The following is an 18501-nucleotide window of genomic DNA, read 5'->3' on the forward strand; positions in this document are numbered from 1 at the left end:
ATAATGTTCAGAGTGTTCAGTGGGCAGGATTTTTATCTCACAACCTTATTGTTTGTATGATTATGTGGTTTTTCTCTAATAAAAACGTACAACAACAATATTGTAGCAAAAAATTTTTACATGCTCTTGCACGTCTTGTGCTTTGCTGGATGTTATATTGATGCTAATAGCTCAAGGCCCTGCTCAGGGACCACTGAAAGCAGGACTGCTGTTAATAACTTATTGGCCTTTGGATTCAGTCTCAAATGCACTCCTTTTAAAGCTGACCTTTGGATGCAGATGCTTTGTTTTGTAAAATGTATCAGAAAGAAATATTAGCATTTCATTTGCTGACAGAAGATGAGAGCTTGGGGTTTCCTTCTCCTGTACCTCCACCTCCAACACCCTCCTCTGCTGAGAAAAGCAAGCAGTATACCAAAGTGCTGTATTACATGAGACTTTTCATACATCTGTCTGACAGATATGGGTGGTATGTCATCTATCTGTTTTGAACATTTCAAGTAATTTCTTAGGCCTAAAACCATGACCTCTGTAGATATGACTAGATACATGATTTAACCCTTATGTTGCCATTGCTCTAATTCACCTTATATAATTCTGTAACTTTATTTAATTGGCTACTAGAATCGTTGCATAATTGTACAGAATGCTTAGTATGTTCAACAAATAAAAGGTGTATGCTTCCTGTTTGCTTCTTGCCCTACTTCAATAAGAGAAGATATAGATATATTTAGATAATTTATTTTCAAACAACTGGATGGTTCCCATTATCCTGGAAGGTAATGCTCTGCAGTGATTATGTCCTACAGAGCTCAGCTGGCATTGGGAAAAGTCTTTAGAAGTATTATCTTCATTTGCATTTGTGTCACTCGTGTGTCCACTTTCTGCAACTACTTTTGCAATGGAATTTCATTTATCTGAGATATTGACATCAGTGAACTAGCCACTCACATCAATGACTTCTGGCTAAATTACTGAATTAATGGGCAATGATTTTAGTTGTATTTTCAGTTAAAAAAACCCCAACAGACATTTATAGCTGAAAACTGACTATGAGAGCTGTGCCACGCCAGTAAGGGGTTGACGTGTCCCATATCAAAACAACTTGGCTGTCAGTTATCAGATACATGCTATCAGTGCTCTCAAGTGAGATAAAACACAGGAATTATTCTCAGAAATTATTCTAAGAATAGTTGTGGATAGATATTAAGTTTGAGAAATTAAATGTCTGATTACAGGCAGTTGGTGAATAAAGAAGTCAAAATTAGTTGAAGAAAATAATTGTTACAGATTGTTTACTGCATTTGTGAAATATTTTTACTTACACTTCACTGTCAACTAAGCTTTTCTTTCAAGTGTAAACTAATATTTTTAAAATGATAATCCAATATGGAAAATTGCCTGAGCAATAATGTTGCAAATAATGCAACACTGAGCTGATCGCACGCTTCTGTTCGTTTTGCAAAGGCCTTTCTTATACAGTGTCCAAGGAAAACAAAACAACAGTGACAACAAGAAAAAATGAACAATTAGGAAAGTGTTACATTTTCTATTTGATTCACTGCAGATGGAAGAAATACAATACAGTAGAATTGATAGAGTTTGTAAGTTTTTCTTGGCACAGACTGATTCTTTTTATTTATGCCTGGTACCTAATAACAGCCTGATCTTGAATTTGGTACCTGATAACAAAAACACAGTGCAAACTGTAAATAATAATAGCAATCAAGCAAAAGTGTGAATAATCCCGTTTGCATTTTATTATATCTTAGAGGTCAAAATTTCTGAGTGTGTGCGCCAGGTAATAGCTAGGGTTTGCTATTTATCGGGATGTAACTGAAATCTTTGATAACGTGTTAGTATGACTGTACATAGTTTTTGTTAATTAACAGAAAGCAATGACAATGTATTTGAGACTCTTAAGTCAGATTCTCTACTCCTTAACCCTTTCAATATGCATTTTATTGATTACCGTATAAAACTTTCCATGGATACACAAGATGCAACTGGATGAGCAAAGCGGCTGTGGAGAACTGGGTTTCTCTCTACAAGCAATGGAAGCGTTGTTTCCTCTTCAGGATGAAAGCTGAAAACCTGTCAGGGTTTTTGGTAAAGATGAGTAGTTTACAGATTCTACAAGATACAATACAGTCAGCTTTGAGGGAAACAAACTATGCTGTGTCTTTACCACATAAATATTTGGAATTACAGATAAATGAGATTAAACTACCAAAAGTGGTGTTAATAGTATGAATAATAAAGTGAATAGGCTTTTCTCAGGCCTTGCTTTCGCAAATAGAACTTCTATCAGTTTATCACATCTCCTAGATTTACGTATTAGGACCAAATTTGGTTTTTACTCAGTAGATATGTGATGTGCTGTGTAAATGGTGTTGTTACTGATGTATTTTTTCTACATATTTTTAAAATCTGAAACTAGCTGGACTATGCTATCATATAAAAGTGTTAAAGTATGCTTTATATTCAGTATTCTGGTTTTGAGTTCGTTACTTATGATAACAGTGACATGGCTATCTGAATCTGTTACAGTGTGCCTGAATATTATGACTATGGTCACGGAACAAGTGAAGAGGCTTATGACAGCTACGGTAAGCTTGATTCTATCTTTAGCAAAACTGTGAAATCAAAAGAAAAAAAACTTGTTATTGAAAACTCAGAAATTACTTCCACATACTTTTATTTCTTTTTCTGCTTTTAAAGAGACCAAACAAAATGAATTTGTGTTAACTTTAGGGTGAGATTTGACTTATTGAAGTAGGGCCAGAAAATTGGACCGATCAATTTTGATCAAAATTACAAAGCCAGTTAATCACAGTCGCAGATATGATTTGTTTCTAATTAGTGCCTGAATATGTTTCACACTGTTAAGTTTCAGTTTACTTGCTGTGCCATCAATACTATGTATCTGCTACTGTCATATGCATCACTTCAACCTGCAAGTTTTGTGAGATTTTGAAATACAAACTTCCCCAAGGTGGAAGGAGAGGGCTCTGTACCACTATGGGAAACTCTGCTGCACCAAGATAAAAAGAGTATCTCATGCCCCACAAGGCATTATGAGTGGAGAGAGCAATGTACTCTTTGTACCTCCTCACCAGGCCTGTATCTGGCTCGAATAGTCCCACTTCATGGGAACCAAGGGCATGAGGTGAACAGATAGTGTTGCTCCAATATGTGCAGCCCATTTTCTAGGTCTCTTGTTTGATATTAGTGACATGTTTCAATAACTAATTAGAATCTAGTCTGTCTTTGCCTGTCAGTGTTTTTCCAGTACATTATACCGTCTGATGGCACAGTGAATCTCACTGACATTTTCACTGAAACAGCAGAGCAAGGCTGACTATTGTCAGCTTAAAGACTGACCCTAGTGTATGCAGCAAAGATGTCATGCTTGATTTACTACTACTGATAAAGTATCATAAGTTTACATGTTGACTTCCAAAGCTGCTGAAAATGACACTGCAAGTAAAAGTAACACTAAGGGGGATACATGATGATTGCTGCTTGAAGGAAATAGTTTTATTCATGCAGCTATGAAGCAAATGTCTCTGTAATGCAAAGTTGCAGTTTCCTTTGTATTTGTACAGAATTCACGAGCCATTACTGAAACGTTGTCAAAATGGTTGCATTGCATAATCAGAAATGATTTTTAGTCTAGTCAATACTCACAATACCTTTGGATAATACAATGTGCAGTCAAGCACATTTTTAATGCTAAACAAATGATAATACAACGACTTATCTATATGAATGTGTGTTATTCCATTACTTTGTTTTTTTCCCCATTTTGTATATACATTTTTAATACTTTCAGTGAAACACTTTTCCTCCTCTCTACAGTACTCTCCACCTCTCCTCCCAAATGCATTGTTAGGTTTTGGGTGGTGCATAAAAGTATATTCTGAACTTAGCAATAAGAATTACCCAGTGCTTAACTTTAACTAGATTCCTTCATGCTGAATCTGTGTGTTTGGGCAAGACATTTAAAGAAATGTCACTCTTCCTCCAATCCCTCATTTGTAAAACTAGAAGAATATTACTTGTTTTTCCCAGCAGGGGTTTTGAAAGGACTAATTAACTAAGGCTCACAAAGTGTTCAAAGAGTGGGATCATGACTAAAATTATGCTCTGCATAAAGCTACTTTTTTTTTTTGTCCTTTCATTCAGCAATGGAAAGAAACTCAAAATGCCTGAGTTTGCTTTGCTGGATTTGTCTTAAAGTACATTGATGATAACTATGGACTTGTTTTTTTGCTTAAAACATTTTCTGAGCTGGCATGTGAATACAAATGTCTGGATTTGTTTTATCAGTAACCTGGAGTAAACTAAAAATGAAATAACATTTTAAATTACAATTTTTCTGGTTTCTGAAATCAGACACATTTATGAGTGCCTGTCCCCCTCTTGGTTCACTTACTTTAGCAGATTAGTAAATTTGATCATTCTATGCTCTGGAAACCTGTGTGTGAACTTTCTTTATCCCAAAGTCACCAGCATTTATCTGAAGAGGTAATGAGTGTATGGAGCTATAGAATATATGCTTAAATTTCTCATTTTCAGAATTCTTAGTACATATACTGATGTTCTCTCTATGTCTGACTTTTCTAGTGCCTCCTACTCAGCCAGTAAGCCATCTATGCCACCCCTTCTCATCCTCATGTAGTTTTTACCCTAATTCTATGTTCCCAGAGAACTATTTACACTTCTATACTTCTTTTTCAGGATGTTTTTCAGTTCATTTCATTGTGAGTCTTCAGAGTGTATCTCACTGTATAAAATCATCTGCCCCGTCATTTTCCTGCAGAAATCAACAAAATCTTTCACCCCAGTTCAGTTTCACACCTTGTTTTCCCATCTACAAGAAGACAATTCTTTCTGGCATAATAATTTCCAAACTCCAAACAAGACCACACACGAATCACGCCTGAACACAGAACTGGTGTCTTCCTATTGTTCTCTCTTAGGCATTTTGCGTAATGACTTGTTTTTTCACCCTTATCCCTTCCAATAATAGAATCTGAATTATCAAAAATGGATTAGCTTGGCATTTCTTTATTTTCTCATATACATCCTCTCCATTACGGCTTATCTTTAGGGAAGACAGTGCTCAATCCCAATAAGGTTTTCTTCTATTTTTTTTTCATAAAGTAGATTCAACTAAATAACAAAGCTACTTCATACTTAATTTATTTGAGGGGGGGAGGGGGTAAGTATAATATAGACCTCTCTGTAGTTTGTTAAATATTGTACAACACCATGGTACTCCTATATGAGCTGCCTACTATGACTTTTCTTTCTATCTGGACTCCTGAAAAGTAGATGTTTTTTGTCTCATGGATTCTTCTGCACTGCTTTTAAAAATGCTTGTGGAGAAGTCTGATTGGGGGCACTGTTTCCTCAGAAGTTCTTAAGATGTACATATTTACAAATTGTTCACTTCAGGGTTGCAAAAATCACAGAGATGTTTCAGAGCAGAGCCCACCTGAACACCATGTCATTCTCAGGAAGTTCGTATCTCTTTCGAGTAGATCGAAGTACTAAAGGGGCCTAAGTCACATATCTGAGGCTGGGTAAGATAAATTCTTACACACTATTCACCACTTTAAAATCCACAATTTGAGTTGGCTGCCTTGAGTCCTTTTTCAGTTCTTTTGTGAAGAATTTGATAATTTGAACCCCTCCAAATCCAACCAAGAAATCTCCCAAGAAAATACCAAAATCAACTGAGAGGGCTATATGTAAAATCCCACTATTTCCCATGACTTAGGGATGTTTCATGAATGAAAATTCGTAGCACAGAACCCTGTCATGCAGTTAGACACTTCAATTCTGTTGTGATTTGATGTGCTTGCCTCCCAGTCTCTCAGAAGGATCAAAGTAGAGAAGCTTCAAAGAATTCCCTGCAGCAGCCTCTGGGCACCTGGAAGTACTCTACTAAGGAATTATGAGATTCCTACAAATTTTTGATAGCATGAGGACTATGCAGCTATGGCTAGAGAATTTTGAAGATCATTGTTCTGGACTGAGGAATATAATTTGAAACATATTCCTGAAAATCTTGTGGATATAGCCCTTACTGTCTTCCTCATATAAGTGATAAGTAAATATCTGTCACCTACACTTTAAAATTAAAAAGCCAGTGAAAGTACTGTACATTTTTCAAAAATGTAAAGCATCCTCACTTCTAACCACACTCAGTAAACATTTATGATATGTTACTGAATGTCTTGATACCTACAGGAATGAATTTAAATCTAGGAGTCTAAACTAAGATGACAGTGTCATTTTAACTTGATGCTGCTTACGTTTCAACAGAAGCATAAAATTGTATTATATCCAACTTACATTGGTTATATCCATTACTCTCATTATACCTTAGTAATATTGTGGTTTCCCTTCTGGCACTGTTGACATTTAGTGAAGCAATGAAAACATGAATTTAATTATTTGTCTTATAAATTGATTAGTATAAAATGTACATCTAAAAATTAGTAACTAAGATCATCTACTCCTCATATGTAATGTCATGCCCAAGCTCAAAAAACACCTCCAAGCCAGTTGTAAACAGTTTGCATTCCCATTTCTTCCTCCTTTTGCCTGTTTTTTACAGGAACCACATCCTCACTGCAAGTGGTGTACTGGTTTAGGCCACTCCAGAAAGATAACACAGATAGTATGACTTGCTAGCCAGGCAGATCCAATACCTTACAATCTCAGTTAATTATAACTGACCTACTTCACAGTTGTTTCATCTGAATCCTTTTTTATTCTCTTGTGCTAATCAGATCACTCAAGGTTTTATTTATCAGATACTGTTTCTGTCTTAGTTATTGCAAAGGCTGGGGACTCCAGCAGACAAACTCTGCCACTTTCTGCTGCAGAAAGTTGAAGAGGCTCCTACCTCTACTTGCACTACCTCTACTTGCAAAGTTTCGACTTTCCAAGGGTTGAAACTACCACAAGGAAGGAGGAAAATAAGAGTGTGCCTGTTGTCAGATGCTATAGTTTGCAGCCAGGTGCATACATTGCCTTGTGTATTACCTGAAAATGGCAATGACTTGTACTTTTATGCCAGGGCATGAACTGAAATATCTGAGAGGTTAGTACATGTTGCTACTACCAAAAAAGCAAAGTAGGTAGGTGGTGAAAGGAGAGGGTTAAATTCTATAACATCCTAAACCACCACAATTAAATTAGAATAACACCATTTGCCAAAGGCCTTAGCCACGAGTTAGGGAGGTTAATCTGTACCTTCCAAACTACACAAAGAGGGAAGACTTAAGTGAACTCCACTCACATTCCTGCTGCTATTCAGGAAAAGCTTGCAAGGCTGTTTACTTCACCGACTGCCATTATGGCAAGAAAACATTATTTAAATGTTAGAAATTTTCAAATGTGCACTTTTTCTCCAGTTACCACATTTTATAGTGCATATTCTACTCCAGTTTAGCATTAAGTGCTCACTTGTAAACCACTGGTATTTGATTTTAGGATAATTCCATCTTTAATTAAAATTGGAGAGTGTAACTGTGTATTATAATTCCTTTTAATATAAAACATTATTTAAGTTGTAAAATGTTGTCACAATGATTTAACTGACTATTTTGCAAATAATTCTCTGCCAATCACTCAATATGAGAGCTTTGCAGTTGTGATGACAATTAGTTTACTAACAAATGCTCTACACTGACAGCGCTTCGTAAACAAATTCTTTATAGGGCTTTATAGGGCTAATAACTAAAAATGGACAGCAATCTTCCACTACTTTTTTATTATGTTGTTCATATTTTATTTGTTTATATTTTCTGAGGAATATTTTATCTATTTTTTTTTCTTTAGATAGTTTCTGACAAAGTAGAAGTAAAAATAAATAAGTAATCATTCAATTTGAGGGGGAAGTAGTGTATGGAGTGGTCCAAACCAGCAATTTTATTAACTAGGTTGATTGAAGAGATGTTACCTTTGGAGTCATAAATTCTCATATTTCATTACGAGACGTAAGCACAATCGTTTCATGGAGAAACACAAGTAACCTCCATCCCAGTGTGAAATAAAGCTTGTATTGATTATTCTGTAGCAGTGACAAAGCCAAATGAAACCATGCTGCAATAAATACAGAAAAATATTTGAAAATTTTGAAAAAACACTCCTTTGCAATTGCTCTGCAGGTGAAGAGGTTTGTTCAGCTGTCAAGTCCAGGTTCCTTCCTCATTTTTAATGATAACTGTGGTATTGTAGGCCATTGTTCCTAATATTATTTTTTCTCAGGATGCTAACGGTTTCTTATCCTATTTTTTCTAGCCTAATCCCTTTTAGATCTTCAAATTTAGGGAATCAAGTGCTCAAACAAAGTAATGACTGATATGGAAATGAGACATGGATCTGATTCTCTTAATTATGGTGTTTGAATTCACATAGCTTGTGATTGTAATTACAGGCAAGATTGTTACTAAAAATAATTAATAAAGCTTTATTAAAGTGCACTGATTGTTCATTTATATCATCTGAGCACATACATTTGGTATCTGATAGAAAATATTACTGGCAACGGGCCAAAGAAAACCTTCTTTGGTTTCCAGATCTTAGAATATCTTAGCATTGATTAGGCATCTCAGAGGCGACAGGACACAGATTGTACCAATGTGGTGTGTCTGCTGTGCCTCAAGAGTACCTGGCATGCAGGTTAGCACATGCTGGATGCTTCTGTGCTAGCGTAGGACCAGAAGTGCAGAAGTGCTCTTTTGAAGCAGATTTCCTAATTGTCTCCACTTATTACTCTTTTATTCACACCACTGAGTGGGTTCACACGACTTTTCATTTAAAACTAGGGTCAATCTGAAATGCAAAAAGAAAAAAATCTCTAGGTGAACATCAGATCCTCAGCATCAGCTGTTAAACTCTGCAGATCATTCCTGTTTGTATAACACTATGTGTTAACCTGAGTGCACTGTGTACAAGAGTCCTGATGCCTCCTCAAATATCCAGGCTAACAACCTTGCTACATGTGCCACAGTTCTGTTTTAAAAGACGCTAAAGTGTACCATGGACCTGCATGACCACCTTTACTTTGGAGTGATTAGAGGCATCTGGAGTCTTCCTGACTTACGAGGCAGGTGCACATCCAGCCCTTGGAATTCACAAGTGCTTCTGAGTCTTCCTGTACAATGTTCTATTTTTTTTTTCCACTAGAAACAGTAGTCATTGAAGACTTACACTTCATGTGAACAGAATATATACCAAATAAATTGCCTTTCTCTAATCTTCTGTTTTAGTCATTCCTTTACTTGCTAGGGTATCAGAGATAGAGTTCCTACTCTGTGGGACAGAATGAATTGTCAAAAGAATTCCCTTGACTTCCTGCAAAATTTGTATCATTTCTTTTATTGGAGGAATCACCTTAGCTGTCTCACAAGTAGTATTCATTCCCTCAGAAGAGATTTATGATTTTCATAAGAGCATGATTCCAAAAGTCTGCAGGAAATGGAGCACATTTTGAATTCATCTATGACAGCTACTGTGGGGATATTAGTAAAATTATTGCTGTTTTGTCAAATCAGTGCTTTAATTAGGCTATAATTCTTTAGAAAGTTCCTCGTTTAAACCTATCACGTTCTTTTGAACTGTCTATATATCCTAAAACTTGTATTTCAGTTATGCTGAAAAAAAAATCTGCCTGTAACATGAGTAAAGAGAATGCTTTAAATTTGTAGCAACTTGTGCTTCCTCTGTTACTCTTCAATTTATTTATAATTTTCTATGACAGAATAATTAAATCATGCAAAACTTTCCTACATAGTATTTCCAGTGGTATTTTCACTACTTTTGACTGTGGGAGATGTAGAATTGCAGAAACTATGATAAAACTCCTATAATATTTATATGCATTTTATGTTAACCATCTCTGTAATTCTAGACACAGTGCATCACTGCACACTTTATGCTGTATTTCCATAAAGTAATAGAAAATTCATTTGTGCTGAAAAGAAGACAAAAAGAAAGCTTCTTCCACCCTGTCACATTCACGTTCACGTCACAGCAACATTGTCTCTTGCCCATGTTGCAGGTTCCCAAACTAGTTACCTGTCTACTCTGATGCTACTCCATTCCTGTCTGAGCCAGATGTTCACAGAAAAAGTGGCTGAAGCCTTGTAAGAAGCTGTTTTGTCCAGTAGTCACTACTGCTCCTCTTGCTGACATTACATAACCCACAGACAGAACTGGCAGAGTGAAGTGCCAGAGCACTCCTACTCTACTTCAGGGCTAAGTCAGATGAAGATTTCTGTAATTCTCTACAACCAGTTTAAGCCAAAGTGGCTCACAGTAGTAAAATAGATTTGAAGTGCCCGTGCAGTCTAATTTTTTAGCCCTCCTAAAGAGAAGTTACTGTCAAGTATGGGGACAGTAGTTTTTTTAAAACAGTTACAGCTACTTTCAAAAAACAGACTATTATACCATAAGATTTTCCTAGCATTTCTAGCTTTTAAGCCATATATATTGCTTTTGCAGTAGGTTGAGTAAAATAAGTGATATTTAGCAAAGTATGAGTAAGCATAGTAGTTTGCACTTGTATTTTGAAAATATTTTTGTCTTTTGACAAGATTACACATTTCAAATGAGAAAAGTACTGTTTGTCATTTGAAAGACGGCCCCTTCTGCTGTTCTTTTCCAAAAAATTATAAAATACATGGATATAAATTTTAAAGCTCAATGCCTGGTTTCTGTTGGGTCTCAGCACATCTACAGCACTTTTCTCTTACTGTTCAGCAGTTAATTGCAACTCAGAACAGCTCACAAAGGGAGATATTCCTGCCTCATTCTACAGTTAGGAAGTCATTCCACAAAATATTAAACAATTATCCAAGGTCACTGAGCAAAAAAGGACTAGAGCTAGTAATCATAATACCTGCATTCCACTTCTATCCCTATTGCAGTGTGCTTTCCAAATGTATGCTGTATAATGACCTTGCAAAGAAGGCAGAGGTTATTTTTCCTCGTAGGAAAGAAAACTATTTTGTTCTGAATTATAAGCAGCTTCTATGTTTCTAATAGCACTGAAAGCTAAGTGGCAAATCAAATTAAACCATTATCTTAATTGCTGTTACATACATCTTAGATATTGAAACGGAATAGCTCTTTTTATAACTTCCTGTCTACGTGTCCCAAAATAATTGACCAGAGATTAATAAAATTTTGAGTAATAATCAAATGTTAAATAAGTGACCTAGAAGAAGAAGGGATTAGGTCTTTATTATTACAGGAAATAAGTAATGAGTATGAAATTATTAAGAAATAACATATTTGCATACAAACTCCATGTTTTAAATTTTTTTTATCTTTTTAAGCTTATGGTAATATGATCTACCTTTTAATTACTTGTATTGCTGCCCTCTTTGTATTTGTGAGTTTTATTTAATGCTGGAAAATTCCATGACAGGGCAGCACTATGCAAAAGAAAAGTGCTTTGAATATGTGCTTCTCTTGAATCTTGTACTAGAAGACATTTAAGTATGTAATGCTAACCACTGCTTAGGGTAGAATTTTGGAGTAGGCAGACCATTGTTAATTTTTCTATGCTTTCAGTACTACAGAGGTAAAATAGTAAGACAGAAACAACTTCAATGTGGATCTCTGTTACAAATATTACTGTTTACTGACCCCATATCTAAAGGAATTTCACAGGTTGAAAATACTGTGATCTTTTTATGACTCTCCAGTTAGAAAAAAATATAACTTAAATTTTGTATTTGAACAGTAGTTCAGAGCTACTGAGTATACTGGCAATTGATCAAACAATAATCTTTGAGGATAGTCTCACCTAATGTATCAATAATGTCTGTATCAAACTGGAAGTATTTATATAACTTCACAAACACAACAACTACGAGTCAATCTGAATTGTAAAAACCAGTGCAAAAATACTAACATATAATTTCAATCAATTATAAACCAAGGGTGCCAATTGCCCATGATAATGGCAATTAATTATGTATCCTAAAGATGAGTTTCAGGTATTGATTCACAGTGAACGTACAGAAAATTGAAAGAAGTATCCAGCATAATTAAAGGGCTGTGCCCATGACATTTCCTATCAAAGTAACCACAAAAATATTCACTGCGACTTGTTACCACACCCAAAGCAATCCTTATGCCCGAGGACACCGAGTTATCTCAGCTATAAACTCTCTTATGTTTCCATCATGCTGCTATAACTAACACTTTTAGTTTCTGAAACCAAAGCATACGATATTTCTTAGCTGAGAATAACAACATCTGAGAGATGTTGCAAGTTGCCAATAATGCCAAATTCCTGAAACACTGGACCGTTTTAAGGGTCAGTTTTTAAGCTGCCTCCATGGACTTTTCAATCACAGTCTTTGACAGCTGATAGCCCTGAAGACAACTAGAAGTGAAAAGGACAGGGAGTGAGAGTACCCCACTAGAGCTGAAGGACTACACAGCAAGCTGAACATCACTGAGGGAGTGAGGAGGCCAGAATCCACAGGACTTCTTTGCACGGGAGTCAGAAGGAAGAAAAGAAGTCGGTGTTTAACCATGATGACGACCCTGCACATACTTTCAGCTCCTGGGCACACTGATTCCCAGACTGGCTAGAAGTCCTCGCAGTTATCTTTCTCTCTCCAAGGTTATAGCTCCTAACCTGCTGTTCACGTGAAATCCCTCTCAGTTCCCAATTCATTAACACATCACTTTGCTAAGACAAAATATGTCCAGACTCTCTTTCCATTTTGGCATCATCACTTATCGAAAGACCAGTCTCCACTGCCCTTATATATTCAAAATGCAGTGAAACTTGGTAATCAAAAAGGTTGAAGGGTCATTTAACTACTACCCAACAAGCTACCCAAGTCCCTGTGTGACTACTGAGGTAGTCTATATTGTTTTGATCCTTTAAGACTATTCTTGAAGAAAGAGCTTTCCATTCTCGGGAACCCCACCTTGATACTGAAAGAAAAAAGGTTACCTTGGATTACTGTAACTGAGATATGAAAGAGCAACCTTGCACATCAAGGAACCTTTAATTATTAGCATTCAGATATATTGTTTATTGTTTAAAATCCCTGTAGGGAAAAAAAAATGATAATCACCTGATTTCTTTTTTGGTGTGGCTGCATCTTGTAATTTATTGGCATTGTGTGGTTCAGAGATTCTTTGTACTGCTGATCCATATCATCTTTTTTTCTCCAGAATAAATATATAATCCTTTACTTCTATATGAGTGATAAGGGCCATTGTTTTCCTAGTTGATGGCTGCAATCCCAAAACTTTCATCTATGTTTTGGCTACAAATTCACCTGTTAATGCAGTAGGCTCTACCGTGCAGTATCAACATGAGCTGTCAAGCTGTCAATCGTCCTCTCATATTTTGACGATGGTATTACCAAATAGATATAATTAAATTTATTAACATCATTCTTCCTTGTTAAAGTTTGAAATCAAACAAGTATGTCTACCATGTTACTAGAAAAAGGAGCATAAAGACTTGTACCACAAATTACATTTCTGTTCTTGTTGTGTATCAGAAGCTAGTACAACCATAGCAGCAATTTACTTTAAGAATGCTGTTAGTCAAGGAAAAACAGCTTCTTCAAATAGGTAATATAAAGTCATTTTTTACTATACTACCAAAAAGACTGTACCTTTCACCTTCATATGAAGGTGTTTCAGTCCAGAGGTGGGGGAAGGGACTCAAAGGGAGCAAGAAATTTTCTTGTCTTTGTATTGAACATTTAGTGAGTATTTTTACGACTGAAGTCATTTTCATTTATAAAAATAAAGCTTCTCCTTCTTTATCTAAATCTTACATCTCCGCAAGGCCTCTCCACAAATGCAGTGACACTTCAGCAAAGGATAATTGAAGCTGCAGCACATTTGCAGCAAAGTGCCATTTTTAAAGTGTATAATGGAACATACTACGGAGGCCAGATTTTTAATTCACTATATGAAAACCGATTCCTCGTAAGAATGAGAGACCTGAGGATTTAGGATTATTGGTTGCCACTCCTGCAGCCCTCTAGGCAATAGCTTCCCACAGTGAATTTTGTTTTCGCGTGACTATAAAACCTGGGATATTCAACATCTCGAGCAGCTCAAATAAGAAAGAAAATAAGTGAAATGCACCAAAAATTACAAGGGGAATGTTTCATGTTCCATAGAAAGATCAACTGCTACCAAATCTTCTCCAGCGGTGTCCACTCCTAATATATGCTAATCTGAGCCTCACTTCAACTCTGCATCTGATATTCCCCCTCCTCAAGCTTTCCCTTCACACCCCAAGGCAACGAGATAATGAGATGTAGTTGCAGAGAAGACATCTTGCAGAGAAGAAACAGCTTTCAGAATTTTAACAGGCTTTTTATGTTCTGTATTTTAATTTTTGTGTTTTCATAGAGCATTATCTTTTTACAAAAGCACTCTTTAATACCTATTTTAACTGTTCAGTATTTCAGTCTATACTCTGCTAATTACTTTCTTACTGGCCACAAAAGTCAGCAACATTTAGCAAAAAACAAGATACCAGTAATAAAACCATGCCCATTAAAAAACAACAGGCTCATTAACTAAAATGTTTCAGTTCAGTCAAATTTTTTTCTGTTACCTATGATCACTCCTGGAGGCTTTGGTATATAGGTCATTTCTTTGCAGTTGTAGATCTTTAGCGACATTAGATCCTCCAATTAGCGAGGCAAAAAATGCCAGGTATTCTGGTTTTTGAAGGGGGCTATTATGGTTTTGTCCTACTAAATGGAAGTGCATATATTATGAATTTCATTTACTTAGAGAGAGTCTTTTCAATCTTAAAATTCTTTATATGTTATTTTTAAAGAAAAGAAGAATAGATAGTGGTGAAATTTAAACTTCAAAGGTAAATGGCCAGAATGAATAAATCTTTCTTAACAACCACCATGTTTTTATTCTTTTTTAAAATGAAGTTTGAACAATAAGGAGATTAGCAGATATATAAAACTTCATTTACACTAGAAGTATAGCCAATATGTTGGCCAAGAGTTCACTAAATCTGGAAAGAAATCTGCATCACAAAAATTTAAACACTCTGTGGCAGTTCTGATGTGATTGGAGGGGCAAAATCACGCTGTGGTTTTTGGAAACAGTTGATTTCAGTGAAGCAGTACCTGCTTCTGACATGAGAAAATGTCTCCCTTAGTAACTACCAGAGTAAAGCATTTGCTGGAGTTTGCATTATTCCGTAAGCTCTCAGGCTATAGTTACTGCTTCTTAGCTAAAACATGATGTCTGACCCTGAGCACTGTTTCAAGTCCATGTGATTTACTCTGCATTAAAAAATAGACTATTTGCACTAATGTGGTCACTGATCATGTCTCAACTAAAAAGGCATTTTTATGAATCCACCTCTTAACTGTAACCAAAGATGTGATTACTCTCAGTTTCAGTGCAAGGTGGAATATTAATTTACTTTCAGTATTGATTTGGACTAACCCAAACCCCCAGCTTTGCGCTGAAGTGAAGGGAACGCAAGATGTTACCACCTTTTCTCTCATGGTGTAGCTTCAACTGCAAAGCTTCTCAACTATTCTGCAGGAGCTCCTCTGTACTACATATCAAGGTCTTCCACCCATGTAGCATTTAAAGAATGTTCAGACATGGCCAGAAGACATAATTCTCCTTTATCCAGGAGGACTTCCTGATTTGTCAGAGAAATAAATTGTGACTTGCAAAGTTTCTGCTAATAAGATGGGTTTTCAAACTTATTTATTCACATAGTTCCTGTGTTAGAGCTAAAATTGTTGTATGACCGACAGTGAAATATGTTGTATTATAAAGATTTGGGAAATAGTAAACCAAAAATGTAACATCAGTACGCCATTCCATACCTGGAGTTAGAAGGTCACCAGGTTGCTCAAAAATTCATTTGGAACTTGAATTTTAACATATGTATATAAAAAGAAATATCCAAACAATTTTTTCAGGGCTCAAAATAGGCAACAGTATCACTATCTTTTTTGTGGAATTCTATATTATCAATAGACACATTAATCAAGATGCAGAAGAGAAACAAAGGTTTCTGCGTGTGTTATTTTCATTGAGGGGTCTTGTCATTTTAAGCTCATCATGACCAAATGATAGGAACAAAGTATTTAAAGGAAAAACAATTAAGATTGAACTTATTAAATTCTCTAGAACAACTGAGCCTGAAGCAATCAAAAAATGGACCTTTTACTGAACTCTCATTTACTCTAGAAGACATACTTATGAAGTCTTTGCTTGAGAGGAAAATATTGCTACCACTCCAAAAACTTGCTTTAATAACAGAACATCTTTCACATGTCTTAATGGAGATCTTTTTTTCAGTTCCTTTTTATATTTATAGCCATTATTCCATTAATCAAGTAGCTGATTAAATCTAAGACAATGTGGCTAGCCTTTATTGAAAGTTATGCATAATGCAATGTTCATTTTTTATATTCTTATGTACCAGTCTGTATTTTATTTTACATAGAAAGCTCTAGTCTCTTATTTAAGTCATTCTGATAAAAAGTTGAACTAAATTCTTCAATACTTTGAGTGAATTGCAACTGACACACTATTTTCAAAAAGTTAGGAATCTGTCAGTGCTTTCTGTCAATGACCTGCCACTTGGAAGCCCAGTCTCTCTTCCCAGGAGTGAGAATGGAATACAGAAAAAAAGAAGACTTAACTGAAGTTGACTTTATCTACAGATACATGAGGAATCAGATCAAACTCGAGAATATCTCTGCTTGACTTATTAGAAACTAAATGAGAAAGTTGCATGTAACAGGAAAAATGTAGTCAAAATATGCTCTTTGCCATGAGCAATGAATGTTTTTGCCACTGCTCACATAGCTAATATGTTCCATGTTGGCTTACGTCTTATGCCCTTATACCTGGGAGTTCAGCAAGTTTTACATTTATATTCCATACAGATTAATTTTATTGACCATACCAAGTCAGGAGTACTCATTTCAATACTTGGTGTCTGAGCAGGGTAGCGTAAGTGTAAAACAGGACCTGAGCAAGGAAGATATGTTCTGAAATGTTAATTTCTCCAACAGACATTTATTTTTTATAGATCAAAGCATAAAGATTATGTACCTGAACTGAACTTTTAAATGTATGGGGCAAGGACTTCAAATCTTCGGCATAGTTGAAGATTGGATTGTTCAGCCTATTACTTTGTTTTTGTTTATAAATGAAATAAAATATCCCCACTTTAGACTTAGAAAAAAGGATCCCTTTTAGTATACCAAGTGATTAGTTTTGATAGCAACAGCAAGTATACTGTTTCATTATCAATTTGAGTCTTCCTTTCCCTTTAACACTGGCTTCAAGTTCACTCTTACTTTTGTATTTTGTAAACATTATTATTCTACCTATAATAAAAAGATACTGATCACCAGTAAAATAAAACAATATGGAATATAACGTTTGCCACACTTATTTCTGAATAGCTTCTGTGTTTTATTACAAAGAAATAGAAAATCATATCACTTTCGGTGTGTATGTGGAGATTTTGAAACTTCTTCATGAACACGTGTATGCCAGATGTATTCTGACTGTTGTACCAGACATCATATTGCACTATGATGCAATATGATGCAGTATGATCGATGATATACTATGACCTCTGCATTTCCATTTTAATCACTCTGTGTATGATCAGTGGAAGACAAAATTAGAAACCATTTGATGATCCACTAGCTGATTTAGGAGACAGTTCAAGTTTAGGGTGCAACTCCTAGGCCACAACTGTAGGTAGCTTCTTGTGTGCTTCTTTGGAAGGCTTAACTTCCAGAAAAACCTCATTTATGGGGAAAAATAAATAAATAACTAGTCAGAGAAATAAATTAATAACTAGATGGATAGATGAATTTGTAGAGACTTTGTAAAAAAAGAAGTAGACTTAGGGTTTTTAACTTATTCTTCCTGAGCATATTTGATTTTGACAAATTTAAAAAGTATTCTAAAGATAATGGAAAGTACAATGTATTTGGCAAAATTATTTTGCTTACAATAGTAGCTTCATTTCTACACATTATTTATTTATTTTAGTCTCAAATGAAAGTAAAAATCAAATGTATTTCTGCTATCTTTTCATGATTCTTATTAATCTACCAACCGCAATAGATGTTATTCACATTGGTACTTTAAGTTAAATGCTAGAAACTCAAAACATCAAATAAATTCTGAGCTAGAAGACTAGTGGAGTGATTTTTTCCAGAGCTGACTGTACTGTCACAGAAGTAGGTATTCATTCTCTGATGAAAGTGAAAGAGTAAGGCTTTTTTCATCCTGAGATAGACAGGTTGCCTATGTAGAGAAGCAGAAGTTTAGTATTCCATAACTTTTTGTAAGAGGGTGAAGATATGGATCATAACAGCATCCCCTTTTTTTTTCCTAAAGCTTTCAGCCAAAACCTTTGAGAGTTTTGACAGCCATTTGCAATGGCATCACTTTGACCTT

At 35.5% G+C, this 18501-nt stretch overlaps 1 protein-coding gene across 1 annotated transcript in view; it reads left to right on the forward strand.

Moving 5' to 3' along the window:
* The window catches only part of KHDRBS2 (KH RNA binding domain containing, signal transduction associated 2), a 358378-nt gene that overhangs the window by 339733 nt on the left and 144 nt on the right, over positions 1–18501 (forward strand). The window contains exon 8 of the mRNA XM_061990173.1: positions 2551–2609. Within this exon, the coding sequence (XP_061846157.1) occupies positions 2551–2609 (59 nt within the window). The remainder of the gene's footprint in view (positions 1–2550; positions 2610–18501) is intronic.

The sequence above is a fragment of the Colius striatus genome, chromosome 2 (genome assembly GCF_028858725.1).
Source record: "Colius striatus isolate bColStr4 chromosome 2, bColStr4.1.hap1, whole genome shotgun sequence".
NCBI classification, from domain to species: domain Eukaryota; kingdom Metazoa; phylum Chordata; class Aves; order Coliiformes; family Coliidae; genus Colius; species Colius striatus.